This window comes from Mustela nivalis, assembly GCF_964662115.1.
Source record: "Mustela nivalis genome assembly, chromosome: 11".
Taxonomy (NCBI): Eukaryota; Metazoa; Chordata; class Mammalia; order Carnivora; family Mustelidae; genus Mustela; species Mustela nivalis.
Genome location: NC_139030.1, coordinates 101,652,002 through 101,670,119, shown reverse-complemented (window position 1 = coordinate 101,670,119; position 18,118 = coordinate 101,652,002). Strand labels below are relative to the sequence as shown.

Genomic DNA, 18,118 nt, shown 5'->3' with positions numbered 1-18,118 from the left:
TCTTTACGGAGCACGTTTCTTCAAGTCCTTGCCCAAGTTTCACAAGCAGTTAGACTCTTACTTGACTTTTACAGGAAAAAAGAAGTATTGGCCAATATATATTAATATCTCCCTTCACTTTAGGTAACAGAATTTCTTATATTAAAGCTGGAAAATGCATATAAAATCCGCAACCTCAGGTTCTGTGGCCGGGCCTGCATGACACATCTACCGTCTAATACCGCCTTTCGGGGATTCGGCTTCCCACAAGGAACCCTGATAACAGAATCTTGCATCACCGCTGTGGCATCCAAATGTGGCCTTCCGCCAGAAAAGGTAAGGTTGTAACCAAGGCTGTAACCAAGGTTAGTGAAGGCTCATCTGAGCTGGGGAACTGGCTACCCAAGGAAAGACCCAAGGAGAACCGCTCAACTTAGCCTTGACCCAGAATTCGAGATAAATTCAGAGCTACTTGGAAGAAATGACTTTCCACTATCTTCCTACCTCCTTATGGAAACAACTTTCTGTTTCTTTCTTTTTTCTAATTGGTACAAAAATAATTACTCTTTTTAAAATTCTAACCACACTGAGGGAATTAAAAAGTGATCATCCGCCTTTTCATGCCATCCATCCTTACTGGCCAAGAGTAACCACTACTCATAGTTCTGTGTTCCAGCCCTCTACATTCATACACACACAGGTCAACACGGACATAACACACGTGCACGTGCACACTCATACGCACACACACATATGAACATAGAGAATATTTACCAAAATGGGACCATGATAAACAAATCATACTTTTTCTACTTGACAGTAAGCCATGGCTATCTTCCTCTTTCATTAGAATGATCCATTTCATGCTTTTTCATAACAGTATTAAGTAATAGGGACTTGGTGGAATTTATTTAGCCACTCCACTATGATACACATGTATGTTGTTACCCGGTTTTGGCTATCAAAATGATGTTGCAAGAAACATCTTGGTACAGATACACCAAAATGTAGATGTACTTTTGCCCTATATTATATATGTGTAGGATAAATTTATAGAAGTGGAATTGCCAGTACACTTGAAAATTTTTGAGAGATCTACTACCAAAAGATGCCTCCCAAAATATTATTTTATAGTATCCTAGAGGGTGCACAGTATAGACAGGTTGCTAGGCGAGAGAGAGACAGCCACTGTCAGTTGAGATAATTACCAATAACACCTTTCTAGCTCTCAGACATTTCAATTAGACCCTAGCCTACTTTTTACACTTCTTTTCCCTGTTTCCCCAATATGGTCCCCTCTGCTCCAGAAGCCACACTTAAATATTGCCCTTTGAACCCCTTGGCCCCAAAGTTCAACAGAGAGGACCACCAGGTTTGTGACCGTCAGGGTACTTCCTACACACAGGAGAACACCTACATGTTACTCAAGGAAGACCACAGATATCCTAAGAGAAGTCACATAGAGTGTTCTGTGAGTACAAAGGAGAAAGACATCGCTTTGGCTGGAGGGAAGGAGAGTCAGCAAGACCTTTCTGGAGAAGATGACCCTTAAGATAGGCCTTGAAGAATAATAGGCAGAGATCATGGAAAGGTGATGCAGGCCAATTGAGCAGCTCCAGCAAGGAGAGGAAACCTCTTTGTGATTCAGTCTCCTTATCTACGAAACACTGATGATATGACTCACCACACAGAGTTCCTGCCGGAATCAAATGAGTTAGCACTTGTTAAAACATGTGTTCTCACAAACTGGATAGTAGTATTCCAGTGTCACTGCTGATAATGGCAATTATTCAGTGTTACTTAGAGGGACAGGGGGAGAATGAAGACTTCCGGAGCATATCTCAGTAGGCTCTCCTTTATCAAATCTTGCAGACTTTCAGGACCTACAACACCCCATATTCAAATACATTTATAAAAACATTTGACCACACATTCCAGAGGCGATGGGAAAGCTTAGAGTCGATCTGCTGTTTGTCACCAGCGGCAGTGCAGTTCCTCTGTAGCAGAACAAATCTTGAGTTGTGACAATACATCCTTGCTTTGTTATACAAGCTACCAACTCTTCCTCATCCCCTGAACCTTGTAGGAAAATAGGAGTATCTGCTTCCCTCAGCCCCTCCATCCTGCTGCCCTCCAGGGACCAGTTACTACCACTACCCTCCGCTTTCAGTGGCGAGGGGAGGGGCAAGGAGGGGAGAGGAAGAGCAGAGGGAGAGGGAGAGCAAGCTGCCTGCTGAGCAGGGAGCCCACTGTGGGGCTCAAACCCAGGACCCTGGGATCATGACCTAACCAAAGGCAGACGCCCAACTGACTGATCCACCCAGGTGCCCCTAACTCCCATTATTTTTGCAAAATCACATGCTGTTCAAAGAAAGAAGCAGCACCTTGTCTTCTCCCCATCAAAGTTTGTGTTTTAATTTGGAAGTTTTTCAAGTCTCTCTTTTGCAGTCAGTTTCTGTCTTACCATAGCTATCAACTTGACTTCTCACCATTTCAGATTAGGGAGAAAAACATGTACAGAACAGTTGATAAAACCATCTACAAACAAGCATTCAGCCCTGAGACCCTGATAAGATGTTGGAATGAGTGTCTGGACAAGTCTTCCTTTCACAGCAGAAGAATGCAAGTGGAAGAGTTTAACAAGAAGAATTACTGGAAGAAGAAAGGCATGGCAATCGTCCCCATGAAGTTTTCAGTCGGCTTTGCTGCCACAAGCTATCATCAGGTAAGGCTTTTCTACATGATAAATAGCCCTCAGAAGGGATGCACTTCTCACCCTGACTTTGGGAGAAGGTCACATTCCCCAGGCACCGAGCCCCTCCCTCCCCCAGCCCCCCCCCCCAGAGAAATGTAAGAAAGCTCGGAGCAGCTGCCCCATCCGCAAGCTCGTGCAACGCGGTCCCGCAGGAAACATGGCTCTGTGGCAGGAAAGGGCATCAGGAAGCCTGCTAGCAGCACAGCTGCCGGGTCTCAGCAGTGACCACGATCACTACCCCACCCCACCCCGAATCATCCCTATGCCAAAGGGAATGAGAGCGCACAAGGCCTGGGGTGCTGAGCTCTCTGAGCCCAGGGCTTACAGCTTGGGCAGGAAGTGAGCTTCTCCCGGTCTGTGTCCCAGGCCCTCAGCTCTCCTCCGTGCCCCAAAGTCTAGGCAGAGAGGTCACTGCATGTTGCCCTGACAAGCTGGCTATTTCCAGTCACCTCTCCCAGGAATCTATGTCAATTCTAGTGGGGAAACGGGTGCATGGTCCTAAAGTCCTTCCAGGGAGATTGCAAAAGGAAGAGGCAATCATCCTCTGGGAGAGACACTCAGGGGCCCCATCCAGAAGGCAGGAAAAAAGGTGGCAAATAGATGAGTCCATTAAATAACACAGGACTGGTATAGACGAGTGTCCCCAGCAATCCCAATGGGTACCCTATGGGGAAGCTGTTTAGAAAATCAGGAAATGTTATCGCCTCCCCATTATTGTCCACCAGAAGCAGAAACTCTGCAACTGGTAAAAGCTTATACACATTAGATCTAAATCTAAATATAAAAATGCATTAGATCTCCCTGTGCATGTACCAGTGAAAGCATTTTCCCACTTAACACCCAACTACCAGTAGCCAATAGACACCCATGCATGCACACACATCAAAAGCTGCCCTGCCCCAGGAAACCCTTCTCATGGCATAAAGCACTTGCCCCCAGACTCCAAGCAACTGGAGTCGGGTGGACCCGAGCAATGCTTGGCCCTGCCGCTTACTAGCTGTGTGATATTAAGCAAGTTACTTAACCTCTCTGAGTCTCAGCTTCCTCGATTATAAAATGAGAATAATAATCCTTTCTCTCAGGATTGATGAGGACTCAACAAGCTAATAAAAGCAAAGCACTTGGCAGGGTTCCTGGAGCTCTGCGGAGCTGTCCAAGGCTGCACACTCCCCTCCCCCAGGAGACCTCAGATGCACCTCTCAGGGCCGCGGCTCCCCCAGTGAGTAGGAGGAGACTCCTGGTCTCCTGAGTCAAGGCCAGCAGCCTGTCAACAGGGCGGTGCACAAGGTTAACCGTCACCACTATGGGCCTGGACTGATCCAGCAGCTGGAGGAGTGAGTCTAGATATCTGCCTGTGTGGTTTTCTTTTTTTCCTCCGACACCAAATGCTGTGTTCTTTTCCACACCAATCCTCCAACAACTGAGCGGGAATCCAATTCTGACACTAACTACCCAGATCTAGCACAGGCCCTACCGATCAAGGGCTAAGCCCCACGAGTCTGCCTCCATTTCCATCACCAGCAAAAGTGAGGTGCCCAAGCTATTCACACTCTGCCCGGGCAGCTACAAATTCAGGGGTTTCCACTGCCCACCTCCCTTAGGTTTGGTGATTTGCTAGAGCAACTCACAGAACTGTGGAGAGCACTCTGCTTACTATCATGACCAGTTTGTTACAGAGGACAGCACCGAGGAAGAACACACAAGGCAAAATATGTGAGAGGGGAATGGGGCTTCCACGCCCTTCCCCTCCAGCTGGTGGCTGTGGCCACCCACCCAGAAGCTCCCCAAACCCCGTCGTTTGTGAGTTTATGAAGGGTTCATTACACAGGCACAGCTGATGAAATTATTGGCCAGTGGTGATCAAACTCAATCTCTGGTTCCTCTCCTCTTCCTGAAAGTCAGAGGGTGAGGCTAAAAGCTGCAACCCTCTAACCACGTGGTCGGTTTTTCTGGCAACAGTTCCTACCCACTACAAACTGTCTAGGATTCTCCCAAGAATCATCTGAACAGCAGACAAAAGACAGTAAATTCCCAGAGTTTTTGGACCTCTGTGCCAAAAATCAGGGACAAAGACCATATATTTATTTTTTATTATATGATACGTCCCCTCACCTGTATGGCTGCCCTTCACCTAAACCACAGTCTACTCTGCCATCATCCAAGGGAGCCAACTTCTCACCTCAACACACACAAACACAGCCTTATATCAAGGAATGACTTTAAAGCTCTATTTGAAAGGCCTCCAGTTTCTTCACAGAGATCCAAACTGATGTGTCCAGGAATCACCAGGCTCAGAGTTGAAACGTGTTATTTCAGGGCAGCTGATGACTCACAAAGCTGGAACACCTACTCTCCAAACTAGGCATGGGGAGCACCGTCAGAGGGAGTCAGAAGGCCCACAGTGATAAATACTATTATTAGCATCTATAAGCCTGGGTGCCCCAAAGCTCCTCCAAGCCATTGAGACAGAATACAATGAGGTCCTAATTCTTCCCCCTTCTCTTCCTCCTCCTCCTGGAATGAAAAATACCACATTTCCATTGGTCCAATTCAACAAACATTTATTTAGTGTCTCTGTGACTCAGCCTTCTCTTAGTTCTCTACAGGACACGAAACCAAATGAGACCAAGTGCTCTCCTTCCATGAGATGCTCCGAGAAGGGCGGGTCACCCCCTTTATTCACTGCCTGCAGCTGTCATAAGGAAGTACCACCGACTGGGTGGCTTCCAACAACAAATGTATATTCTCCTGGTTCCTGAGGCTTGAAGTTCAAAATCAGGGTGTCTGCAGGGCAAGGCTCCTCAGAAGTTCCCTTGCCTCTTCCAGCTTCTGGTTCTCCCCGTGTCCCTTGGCTTGTGGCCACGTCCCTCCAGTCCCGGCCTCCATCTTCACGTGGCCTTCTTTGCTGTGTGTCTTCACACAGCCTCATAGAAGAACATCAGTCATTGAATTTAGAGCCCATCCTAATCCACTATGATTCTTAACTAATTATATCTGGAAGGTTCCAGGTGGGCAGGAATTTGCAGGGGACACTAGTCACCCCAGTTCGCCCCCGTAAGAGGAAGTGCAGAGAAGCAGGTGACTGATCCTTCCCAGACGGGAATGAGAAGTGTTTGCGGAAGCTCTAAGCGAACAGAGACCAGAGGTATGGGTCTGACGGCCTGGGAGGCCAGGAAGTGAGAACAGCTTTAGCATGAGCACAGGTCAGGAAGGAGCAGCAGTAAGGCAAAGCAGGAAAAGATAGCGATGGGACGGGAAAAGTACACTAGACCGAATCCTCAAAGACCTCATGTTGTAATAAGAAGCTAGGCTTTGCCATACAAACAGTGGGGAATCTGGGCCCACCTTGCCCAGCGGTAAACCCGTCTTCCCTTACATGATTCCATGCAATTGTGTCCTTAGGGCGCCCTTCCCCAGGCTTCTCAAAAGTAGTTGGATCTGCCCTCCCAGGTCCCGAGGGCCCTTATACCCTGCCCACTGTCTCACAAATCATTCTGCCTTATGACCTGCTTTCCAACCTGTCCCCCATCCCAGTGGGAGCTACTACATTGTTGAGGAAGATCCACATCTTGTTCATCTGTGTATATCCAGAGCTGAGCACAGGTTGGCACAGAACATGCGTCAAGTACGTAATAAATGTTTAATTAGGTAGCTCAATGGTCATCCAGAGACTTTAAGCAGGGGAGTGACTTGCAAAGAGTTGGAACCAATAGTCATAACTCCTGAGTATCCAGAGGGGCTCCTATTAAGCCAGGTTCCTGGGACACCTGGGGGGCTCAGTCAGTTACGCATCCAACTCTTGGTTTCAGCTCAGGTCCTGATCTCAGTGTCAGGAGATCGATCCCCATGTCAGGATCCATGCTCCGTGTGGCGTCTGCTTGAGATTCTCTCTCCTTCCATCACCCTCCTGCTCCCCCACTCATCCTTACTCACGCTCTCTCTATCGTGTTCTCTCTCAAATAAAAAAATTACATCTTTTCCAAAAAATTGTAAATAAAAAATAAAAATAAATAAATAAATAAAACCAGGTTCCTAAATAGGAATGTTCTTTACAGGTGACTTTTGCCTAGAACAGAACTAAGCTTCAGAATCCCAGCAGGAAAGCTTGCCTCTCCAACCCTCCTCATTCAGTGAGACTGGGGTGTCACTCCCTCATTGGTTGACATCGAACCTCACTAACCTTGCACTGAGCTGTGCCTTCCGGGTTGTTTTATCAGGCAGCTGCCCTCGTTCATATCTACACGGATGGCTCTGTGTTGGTCACCCACGGAGGCAACGAACTGGGACAAGGTATTCACACCAAAATGCTGCAGGTAAGCTACCTACAATTAAGTCATTTATCTCTCTGTACATTGTTGACGTGACTGGCAGTTGGCACTAATTACAGGGGAGATGATCAAACCCTAAGGATTTGACGATTTGGTTAAAAATCTTCTTCCATAGCAAATGGAATGTCTGAGATAGCAGAAATCCCATGTACGTATGAATAGTCCCAGAACGTGGCCAGGCTTTTGGGTGGAGGCTGTGGTTAGTGACACCACCACCAATGAGCCCTGGAGAACTGTGGCAGGTGCCCCGTGCAGGCTTTACCTCCAGCAAGAGTTTCCCAGCTTTTCTATTTCGACCAGTATGCATGATTTTTAAAGTTTGGACATTAGGTTGCTAATACACAATTTGGACAAGTAAGGACAAGTATGTCATCCACTGTCACCATGTTATAATTTCTAAAGTATATTTTAACACACGCACACACATATGCACAAAGTAGGAAGATAGGATCTCAAGAGAGAAAAGAGAATAATCCTTTAAATTGAATACATTTAACCATGACCAATTTATTAGATTACTATAGTACCTAGCTCAGTTTGACCCTCCAGCCCCTTAGCTCCTCTGGACTATGCCCCCTACATTCCACAGCGTCCTACAGGACTCCGCAATTTTCGTACCTTGTAGCCCCTCTCCCTCCCTTCCCCAACTCCAGCCACAGACAGAGGCACAGGCGCCAGGTCTGGCTGGTCACAGCTCCTGAACCCACCGGCTGCAGGGATGGGCCCAGGGGAGAAGCGTGGGACCAAGATCCTTTCCTGCACCGGTGTGCCGATGCTGGCCGAAAAGGACTAGCATCGCCTTACGGTTGCTGAGCTCCTGTGCTGTAAGCCAGGCGTTGTCAGAGGCCCTTCTCCTGCACCATCGAGGAAACATGCCTATTCTTGGAAATAACAGCCATCGTAGGAAGAAAAATGAATGTGAGAGGCAGCGAGGCAGCGAGAGGACCCTGAAGAGAGCAGAAAGACTTCGGTGCAGATGTGTGTGACACAGCCTCCCCCCGTCCTTCCCAGCAAGGGGACCCAATACATCTCTTGGGCTCTTCATCACCAAACACCAATAAAATTGCCCCCCCTTTTTTTTTCTTTTCCCATTTTGCCTCTTTCTGGGGAAACTTAATCTTACAACAGCGTTAGTCTGTAGATTGGCACTTGGGAACAAGTCCGTAACTACAGACGTCGGGAGAAAAGTGTTTTTGCCAAAACTAAAAGACAACAGAAACCAAAATCGTGCTTTTTCCTTCCTTCCTTCCTTCTTCCCTCCCTCCCTTTCTTACTCTCATTTTCTTTCTTTGTGATTAAATATCTTTCTTTCCACATGTGTCTGCTAGAGAACCTGGAAGAAAAAGAACAGGAAAGAAGAAAGCGGACAGCAAAGACTAGAGGAGCATAAACAGGAGGGGAAATAGAAGACAAAAGAGGGAGAATCGAAGGATAAGGCTGGGAGGAGGACATGAGAGAAGACGGGCCCTCGAGGTCATTTGAAATTCGTCGGATGTTCATACCAACAGATTTAAGACCAACCTCTGAACCAGTCGGTCCCATCTCTCTCCCTGCCACTGTCACCAAATAAAACTCAGGAAAAAAAGTAAACCCTTCACATGCTAAACACACTAACTTTGAAAGGAAGAACCACTATGGAATATTACCAAGAAAAGGCTTTAAAAATCAGCAGGGCTCTACTAAAAAAGTGGTTTTAATTTTTTTAAGACACATTAATTTAGGCTTTCAAGGATAACATGGATGTAATATAAACAGTAGGATTTTTTAACTAAAAAAATGACTCACATCTTCCTAGAAGACTTGACCAGACTCGAAAATATTTGTTTTTCTCCCAGGTGGCCAGCCGTGAACTGAAAATCCCCATGTCCTCGGTGCACATCTGTGAAACAAGCACGGCCATGGTACCCAACACCATCGCTACAGCAGCTTCCATCGGCTCGGACGTGAACGGCAGAGCCGTGCAGGTGCCCTCCCCAGCCTGTCTCTCCCTTCCGCACCGTGTCCCTATCTCGGGCTCTCCAAGCTCGATGCAGACACAAGCAGTTGGCTTCCGAGAAGTCATCTGTGGCATTAAACACAGTCTCAGGATAACCAGACTGTCAGGAGAGCGTGCTCATTTGAGGAGGGGACACTGAGGGGACACGTAGACACGTAGTGTCAGCGGCTCAAACACAGCAAAAGCTCCTGCCTTGCGCACAGAGCGGTCCAGAGGGAGCGCTCAGGCATTAGAGTACCTGAGACTAATGGCAGGTCCTCCGCCTTCAGCGTGTGGCTCTCAACGCTGCCCTGAGCGTCATCAGCAGGGAGAAAGGACAGAGGGCAGACCAGGAAGAGATGCAAATCACTTCCACTAGTCATCGCCGGGCGGCACAAGTCTCGGCCGTGTCCAAGTGCAGGGGAGGAGGGGTGCGCCATAGGCCCAGCTGCTGTGGAGCAGGGGGAGAATGCTGCTTGGTGAATAAGCAGTCTCTGTCCCTGGGACACACAGGGAGAAGAAATCTGGGCGCCGAGTATTGCCGAGCTGGGCAGGTTTCCTCTGACACAAGCAAGGACCAGCAGGCAGAACCCCGGCCCCTTAAGTGTGGTTCCGTTCAAGTGTCTACATCAGTGCCGTCCTACCACAGCACTCGTGCTAATCCTTTGTACTTATTTTCTAACTGTTATTTCTTCTGCTAAATTTTCACTTTTTCAGAATAGACTATTCCAGTATTCCTTAATTCAGAGACCCGATGGCAAGTCATGTCATGTTTCTGTTATAAACCTTTTCCATTGGGAAATTGTGGGGAGCATATTCTCCGAACCTTGCACTTAGGCTACCAAAAGGGACCATTTTCAAATCCATCTGACCTCCACAGACACACTTGTTAGGGGCTAAAATCCAGAGGTTCTTTCACTCAGAACAAACGTGGAGGAAACTTCTTGAGACCCAGTTTTGGGTAGGATCAAGCACAAGATAGGAATAGCTCAGTGTGTATGGGGGCCGTCAACGCAAACTAAGCATTAACCCATCTTCTGGAGTTTTATGTTTCTGTGTTAAGGATCAGAAACTTTGCAGATCTAGACTATTATAAAGACAAATTTAGTTATCTTCTCACTTCACATCCAAAACGAAGACCTTCCTTACAGTGGTCTGGGGGTGGATGGATAAACAGATGGAAGAATGGACAGAGAGCGGAGTAATATCTCAGACCCACAGGGATGTTGCTATGTTATTGTTGCAGACCGGAAAGCACAAATTAGAATGGAAATAAGATGTTTGGGGACACTTGGGTGGCCCAGTCAGTTAAGTATCAGCCTTTGGCTTGGGTCATGATCCCAGAGTCCTGGGATGGAGTACGCATTGGGCTCCTTGCTCAGCGGGGAGTCTGCTTCTCCCCCTGCTTGCCACTCCCTCTGCTGTGTTCTCTCCCTCTCTCTCTAACAAATGAATAAATAAAACCTTTTAAAAAGTGAATTAAATAAAAATACTATAGCTTAAAGAAAAGATCTTTTGTTCCTTTGATTTTAATGTCTGGAAAATACAAAAGAGAGTATAAGGCAAAAATGTAGAAAAACAGAAGGAATTAAGAGCACAACTAGAAAGGGGAACTGAAAGTAGAAATTCAGCTGAGCCTGTATTTTTGTAGGAAGTGAACCAGGGAGGTTTTAAAAAAAACCAATCATGCAGTAACTGATACTCTCCTCAAGGTCAGGGACTGTGTCTTCACTGTCTCTGTGTTCCCAGTGTATCCATATCAAGCACTTTGTAAACATTGATCAACCTGATCAGTTATCAATCACTGTTCTTCCACACAAATCCCAACCACCGGGTCCTGCTCTAATGAGGCTTCCCTTCTTTACCCTCTCAAGGATGCTTGTCAGATCCTTCTGAAACGCCTTGAGCCCATCATTAAGAAAAATCCAGAAGGTACATGGGAAGACTGGGTAAGTGTTCCACTCTGTTCGTGACGACACATGAGAAAACAGTCCCAAGCAGGGCCGAGAGGAAAACACACAGTTTTTCTGGGAGGGACTTCTGCGTAAGGGCAGGATCATGAAAGCCTGACACGGCTACTCCATGCTGTGTACCAGGTACGTGTAAGAAAGCACATAGGGAGCAGCATCACTGAGAGGAGGAACGGAAGCATATGAAGAACACCCAGAAAGCCTTACCACTCTGCTTCAATAAGAAGAGGAAACGACTTAGCCTTCCTAAGCACCCCCCCACACACACAGTTGTTTTAAATGGGGAGGAGGAAAACCAAAAGGCCTTATTGTTATTAAACATGTCTCAAAGGAAATGACTCATCTAATCCAACTTTACAACATCCTTTCTTATCTCATTAGAACAGTTATCTCACACTCAAACTCTCATCGAGGGTCCTAACATTTAGAAACGAAGCCCCCCAACACCTTGCGAGCTCAGCCCCTCCGTCATGGATGTGCAGCAGGAACCTATTGTACTTGTTTAGTTCGGACAGCTCAGCCCAACCAGAAGGAAGCTCTTAGTGTACCAGCTGAGGGAAGAAACGTTACAGTGAGTTCTATCACCGGCAACAAAGCACCAGCAACAATGACCAGATGTCAATTTTGATATAGGGAATATTTTCATTTTCACCTCTCAGATGATGTAACTATTTTGTTCTGACTAAATATGCCCGTTCTGCAGATAGAAGCTGCTTTTGAACAAAGAATCAGTCTTTCGGCCACTGGATACTTCAGGTAAAAATTACAATAATATCTGAACGGAGCTGATAAAATATAAGGTGACCCAATTGCTCTGGGGCTTAGCTCCCTTATTTGTAAAACAAATTTTTATTATGTGGTCAGTGAGGTCCCTTCTAAGCCTAAGATTATATGATTTTATGTAAGCCTTTGAACTATGTCCAAAGAAATGTTAAATAATAAAAATACCCTTATTGCGTAAAAAAAAAAATTTAATATAACTTAGAACATCCGATCATCATTTACTATTCATTTTGAGTAGTAGAAAATACCGTCACTAGAAACAACTTCCAACTCGGTTTTACAAATCTCCCTCCCTCTATCATAAAACCTCTCTGTTGTGAGGCTCCTCTCTGGGCAGGAAGAGACTCATAGGATGGTCCCCAGTCATCATTTGCTCCGTTTCTGTCTGCGGGAGGCCCTCCGTCAATTCATGCTTATTGAATGAAGCACAAAGAGAGCCGGCTGTCACGTTCAGGAAGTGTATGACATGAGTTTTATAACCTAGTGAAACAAATCAGCGAACTAAACACACACATGCACAGAGAGAGAGAGAAAGAAAATAGTAAAGCAGCTTTTTCATGAAGAAAGAAGTAAAGAAGAAGGTGACAGCCCAGCCCAGTGCCCTGTACTTGACGAGCTCGAAATCTCTGAGTTCAGTTACCAAGAAGAGAGCAAATCAGCCCTTTAGCCTGGCACGTGTTCCATTGTACATTAAGGCACTGAGTTCCACGCCCTTTTTTAACCATCCCTGAATCATCACCGATTCCGCAGTTAGCACAGCCTAGGGGGTCCCTTTGGGAATGTTGATAGAATCAGCTGAGGTCCTCAATCCACAGGACTAAAGCTCAAACCCTACACCATGGATACAGACACACTGGGGGGTCCAGACCAAAACAGTCTGTGGGAGTCTCTCTCTTTTTGGCATCCTAACTGTAGCACGAAGAGTATCTTCTTTAAGTGGAGGCACATGAGAGTGCTGCTGTAATTAGCTGGGTTAGAAATGCAGATGGCAGTTTAAATGAGCTTAAAAAGCAGTTGAAATAAGTATCAATACAATAAAATACTATCATGGCTTTTAAAATGAGTCAACATTGTTTGGAACCCCACCACCACCACCACAAGCTGATGGGCTTTCTTTCTTCCATCAGGGGCTACAAGGCCTTCATGGACTGGGAGAAGGGAGAAGGAGACCCTTTTCCATACTATGTCTATGGAGCAGCCTGTTCCGAGGTTGAAATTGACTGCCTGACCGGAGCTCACAAGGTCAGCCAAAGATACCTTTTGTCTTGGCAAGTTAAAACAACAACCACAAAATTGTGCTATACGATAAATACTTGTAATTGAACAGTAAATTTTGTAATACTTGTACAACAAGAACAGGATTTTTTTTTTCCAGTTCCTTGGGAAGGTCTAGAGATCCAGCCTCACGCTGATTTTCCACTTAAAAAGGAAGGAATTGCTCTTCCCAGTGGTTGGGGGTCGCCAGACGTAGGGGGTAGGGGCGTAGTTGAAAGGAGTAGAGGGAGGTCAAAAGCTACAAGCTTCCAGTTATAAAAGAATTAAGTCACGTAGATGTAAGGTGCAATGTGAAGACCACAGTTAATAATACTGTATTGCATATTTGAAAGTCGTTAAGGGAGTAGATCTTAAAACTCCTCATCACATGAAAAAAGAATGTTTAACCATGTGTGGTAATGGTAACTATGTTAACTAGACTCCTGTGATAGTCATTTCGTAATACACACAAATATCAAATTGCTATGCTGTACACCTGAAACTAATATAAAGTCATATGTCATTATACCTCAACAAAAAAATTAATTTGAGTTAATTTAAAAAAATTTTTAAAGATGTAGTCAAAAAAGAATTGCTCATGATAGCCTAAAATGCATTGTTTTTTATTCCATTTCAGGCAACAAAATTGCTTTCCAAAGTTTTTGCCAAAAAAAAAAAAATCTGTTCCTAAAGTAAGGTCAAGTTATCTAATCCTAAAGGAATAGGTCATTGAGTAAACTGTCTTGAGTAAACATTTGAGAACACATAGCAATGTGATGTTTCTCCGAAGTCAGTTATCCCAAGGATATTACTGTCCCTAACAAAACAGATGGGGCAGGGGTGAAAATATAATTTTTATGTTTACTACTTAATCAAGCATCCTGCTGGAGGCAAAGTCATATTTAATCAAAAGCTAACAACTTCCCCCCAAAACATGCTGACTTCCACCATAAAAGGTAAACCATGAATATACCTCGGGTATCGTTCTTGGAATAGAGAGACTACAGAAAACTTAAATATAATATAGTGTCCCCAGTAAGAGACTCTTAACCATAGGAAACAAATTGAGGGTTGCTGGAGGGGAGGGGGGGAATGGGGTGACTGGTGATAGACCTTAAGGAGAGCACTTGATGTAATGAGCCCTGAGTGTTAAATGCCACTGATGAATTATTGAACTCTACATCTGAAACTAACAGTACACTATATGTTAACTAATTGAATTTAAATAAAATAAGTTATTTAAAAAAAAAAAAGAATATATATAGGGTCGCCTGGGTGGCTCAGTGGGTTAAAAGCCTCTGCCTTCGTCTCAGGTCATGATCTCAGGGTCCTGGGATCGAGCTCCGCATTGGGCTCTCTGCTCAGCGGGGACCCTGCTTCCCCCCACCCCTCTGCTTGCCTCTGCCTACTTGTGATCTCTGTCAAATAAAAAAATAAAATCTTTAAAAAAAAAAAAAAAGAATATAGGATAACCAAAGTATAGTAATTGTTAGGAAACTTACAGAATGGACCGATGACACATTTAAATTCCATATACAGATTATTCCAGCATCATCTTGAACCATTCTTAGCTGAAATTAGAAATGGTCAATTTGGGGCACCTGGGTGGCTCAGTCAGTTAAGCATCTGCTTTCAGCTGGATCATGATCCCAGGGTCCTGGGATTGAGCCCCACATCGGGTTCCTTGCTTGGTGGGGAGCCTGCTTCTCTCTCTGCTTCTGCCTGCTTGTTCTTTCTCTCTCTCTCTCTCACAAATAAATAAATAAAATCTTAAAAAAAAAAAAAGGAAACGGTCAATTTATGTAAAATAGGAAGGAAATTGCAAATACTAACTGGAAATTCTTACCAAAATGACTTCCATTGTCCCATTCTTAGTAAATCTGTCCATCACTTAAATTTTATATAAATAAGATAGAAAATACAGTAAATGAAGGGATGTCTGGAGAGCAGTTGCCCTCCATTCTACTTGAGTTCACCCTTAGGCTACATTATCTCTCCATTTTCACTCTAGATCATTGTGAAGAAGTAAACTCATGAAATTAGGATCACAGATTATTCATATGATTATTTTAAAACTGTGTTTCCTAATGTTTTTCACATCATGGCACACATAGATAATGATAATATTGGCACAGCACGATTTTTCAAGCAAGGAACTCATGTTTGCAGGTGACCAGCCTGAGGATCCTGCTGTCCCAGACTCGCAGAAATCCAAGCGCCAGTGTCCTGACACACCTGTAACCCAGCCAGGGCTCCACACTCAGTGGAAAGCTGTTTTTAAAGGTGTTTCTGGTTTTTTTAAGATTTTTATTTATTTATTTGACAGAGAGAGATCACAAGTAGGCAGAGAGGCAGGCAGAGAGAGGGGGAAGCAAGCATCCTGCTGAGCAGAGAGCCAGATGCGAGGCTCGATCCCAGGACCCTGGGATCATGACCTGAGCCGAAGGCAGAGGCTTAACCCACTGAGCCACCCAGGTGCCCCAAGGTGTGCTTTTTTTTGTTAAGATTTTTTTTATCTGACAGGGAGAGAGAGAGCATGAGCAGGAGAAGGGGCAGAAGGGGAGGGAGAAGCAGACTCCCCACGGAGCAGGGAGCCTGACAGGCGGCTCTGTCCGAGGACCCTGAGACATGCCTGAGCCGAAGGCAGACACTTACCCGACTGAGCCAGCCAGGCGCCCCTGGAAAGTGTTTTTAGGAATCAACTAATTTTCTGGTTATCCACCCCATGGGTGGTGGTGTGAGATTTAGTACTAGCAAATAAAAATACAGGATGGCTGGTTAATTTGAATTTCAGAGAAGCAGCAAATAAATTTCCAGTATAAATATGTCGCTGCAGCACTGGGGACACACATATTGTATCTGACAAGTCTAGCTGAAGGCTTTGGTATAAATCCCTGAAGAAACCAATCCCATGGGGATCTTCCAGAATTTATGGTACCAGTAAAGTTAAAATCTGGCTGTCCCTGTGGCTTCCTTATTACTGGTTAAGGTTCAGCCATTGTGGTATCACATAAGTCTGTGAAAGAGTTTATTCCTTGAAGAGGCAAACTTCTTTTAACTAAAGGGAGATCAGAGAAACTGAAAGGCAGGCCTGCTCCTGCTGGCTGAGCCGGAATGTGCGCCCGTCCCGTTAGTGCACAGTCATCTCTTCCCCCTGCCCAACACCCTTAAGGCAAAATATGTTTTCAAGATGGAAGTGAACTCAAGGCCCACTCTGAGATGTGTCTAACCTCCTGCCCTATCTGTTGAGAATAAATGAAGGATGGTCCCAATGTCCATGGAAGATTGTCTGAAAGGTCAACTTTTGAGTCAAAACAGAACTGCCGACCCAAAGGGCTTGATAGAAGGGAGGAGCCCAGCTGGTAAGCCCAAACAGAGGATGCTGGTACTGTCAGAACAAGCCCAGGACATGGGGGCGGAAGGAAAGCCCAGCGATACCCCGAGGTAGACCACTGGCACATCAGGGCTTCCTGTTTCTCCTTAACAACCAATCTGCCCGAGCCCTGTGCCAACGTATAAGGGCCAAGTTAGTGTGATGTTTCTCAGGGAAGGAAGGAGATTAACATAGTCAAAGGCAGTCTCAACATTCCCCTCCTGTGTTCCAAGATCTTTCATAACTCCAATTTCATACATGCCAGTATGGCTACACGGTTTCCTCTGCAAAACGGCAATAATAGCGCCTCCAACAAATCATCGCGAGTTCTCCGGGAGCTCGTGAAATGCAGCAGAACAACAAATCCAGGTTTAGAATCAGGTGAGCAACCAGGATCAGTTATTCAGTAAGCGACACTCAAAGGCACTCAGATACCATGGACTTTGGAATCACTTAAAAGAAGTCAGAACCAGGATTACGTAAGATCTTCTGGGGTCATGGCTGGTCCCAGCACTAACGTGGAAGGGCTTGGCAGATTTCTTCCCCCCTCTAAAACTGAGGAGGTTCAGGGAGGGGTGATTAGCCAGCAGGAGTTCTGGAGTAAGTGGAGACCTTTAAATAAACCTTAAGATAATCTTTTTAATTTAAGTTTTTAACGGTGAGATCATTATCATTTTTGGCAGAAAATCCGAGCGGACATCGTCATGGATGTGTGTTGCAGCCTAAACCCTGCCATTGACATTGGGCAGGTAGGTGCCGGCCCACGAGGATGGACACTTCCTGAAAGTCATTCTGGGGTAGCCAAGTACTTCTAAAAGGCATACAGCATCACGGAGCTCGACGTTTTCTCCTTTCAGGTTGAGGGTTCCTTTATTCAGGGAATGGGCCTTTATACCACTGAAGAACTAAAATATTCCCCAGAAGGTGTTCTGTACTCTCGAGGCCCAGATGAGTACAAAATTCCAGCCATTGCTGACGTCCCAGAGGAGTTCAATGTCTCCCTGTTGCCATCATCACAAAGCCCGCCAACCATCTATTCCTCCAAGGTAAGCACCCAAACACTTGCTGCTGTGCGGTGTGATCATCGAGCAGCATGTAAATGAAAGCAGGTGGACAAAAATAATCATAATCATGGTCATAATCATGCCAACCTGTATCAGGAGCAAATGACAAGAGACTATTGGAATTTGGAGAAGAGTCACCCAGGGATAAGCGATCTCTGCCCAATGGCCATCCTTTATGTGTTAGTATCCTCTTTCACTGGAAATGCTAAAATTCAGTGAAAAGTTCTGATCTGACAGAATAATAGTTTCACTTAAGAGCCTTACGGCTGAAATAGTAAATGAGATTGAAGGCGTCACACTCCCGAAATCCTGGGAAGCTGCGGCAGCATGGGAAGCATCCTGGACCAAGGCCTCAGTGGACCTGGGTTCCTACCCTCACCTCGCCAGCTCCCTGTGATCGCAGATGAAACGCTCACCTCTTGGGGGCTCAGGGTTCTCGTCCATCCCCAGAAATGGATCCAGAACACTGGTTCTCCACTGGGCCACAGGGGACATTTGGCAGTGTCTGGGGATATACGTGGTTGTCACACTGGGGTTGTGGAGCGAGGAGATGCGCCTACTCTGGGTAGAGAGGCCAGGGATGCTGCTAAATAAAGAGCCTTCAGTGCACAAGAAAGCCCCCAGCAAAGGCTTCTCT

At 45.6% G+C, this 18,118-nt stretch overlaps 1 protein-coding gene across 3 annotated transcripts in view; it reads left to right on the top strand.

The window, feature by feature from the left end:
• The window catches only part of LOC309843414 (aldehyde oxidase 2), an 80,005-nt gene that overhangs the window by 46,471 nt on the left and 15,416 nt on the right, over positions 1 to 18,118 (top strand). For all 3 annotated transcript variants that reach the window (XM_082688919.1, XM_082688917.1, XM_082688918.1), the window contains 9 exons: positions 124 to 315; positions 2,477 to 2,704; positions 6,952 to 7,047; positions 8,898 to 9,026; positions 10,912 to 10,986; positions 11,711 to 11,763; positions 12,918 to 13,032; positions 17,101 to 17,166; positions 17,275 to 17,463. In XM_082688919.1, the coding sequence (XP_082545045.1) occupies positions 124 to 315; positions 2,477 to 2,704; positions 6,952 to 7,047; positions 8,898 to 9,026; positions 10,912 to 10,986; positions 11,711 to 11,763; positions 12,918 to 13,032; positions 17,101 to 17,166; positions 17,275 to 17,463 (1,143 nt within the window). The remainder of the gene's footprint in view (positions 1 to 123; positions 316 to 2,476; positions 2,705 to 6,951; positions 7,048 to 8,897; positions 9,027 to 10,911; positions 10,987 to 11,710; positions 11,764 to 12,917; positions 13,033 to 17,100; positions 17,167 to 17,274; positions 17,464 to 18,118) is intronic.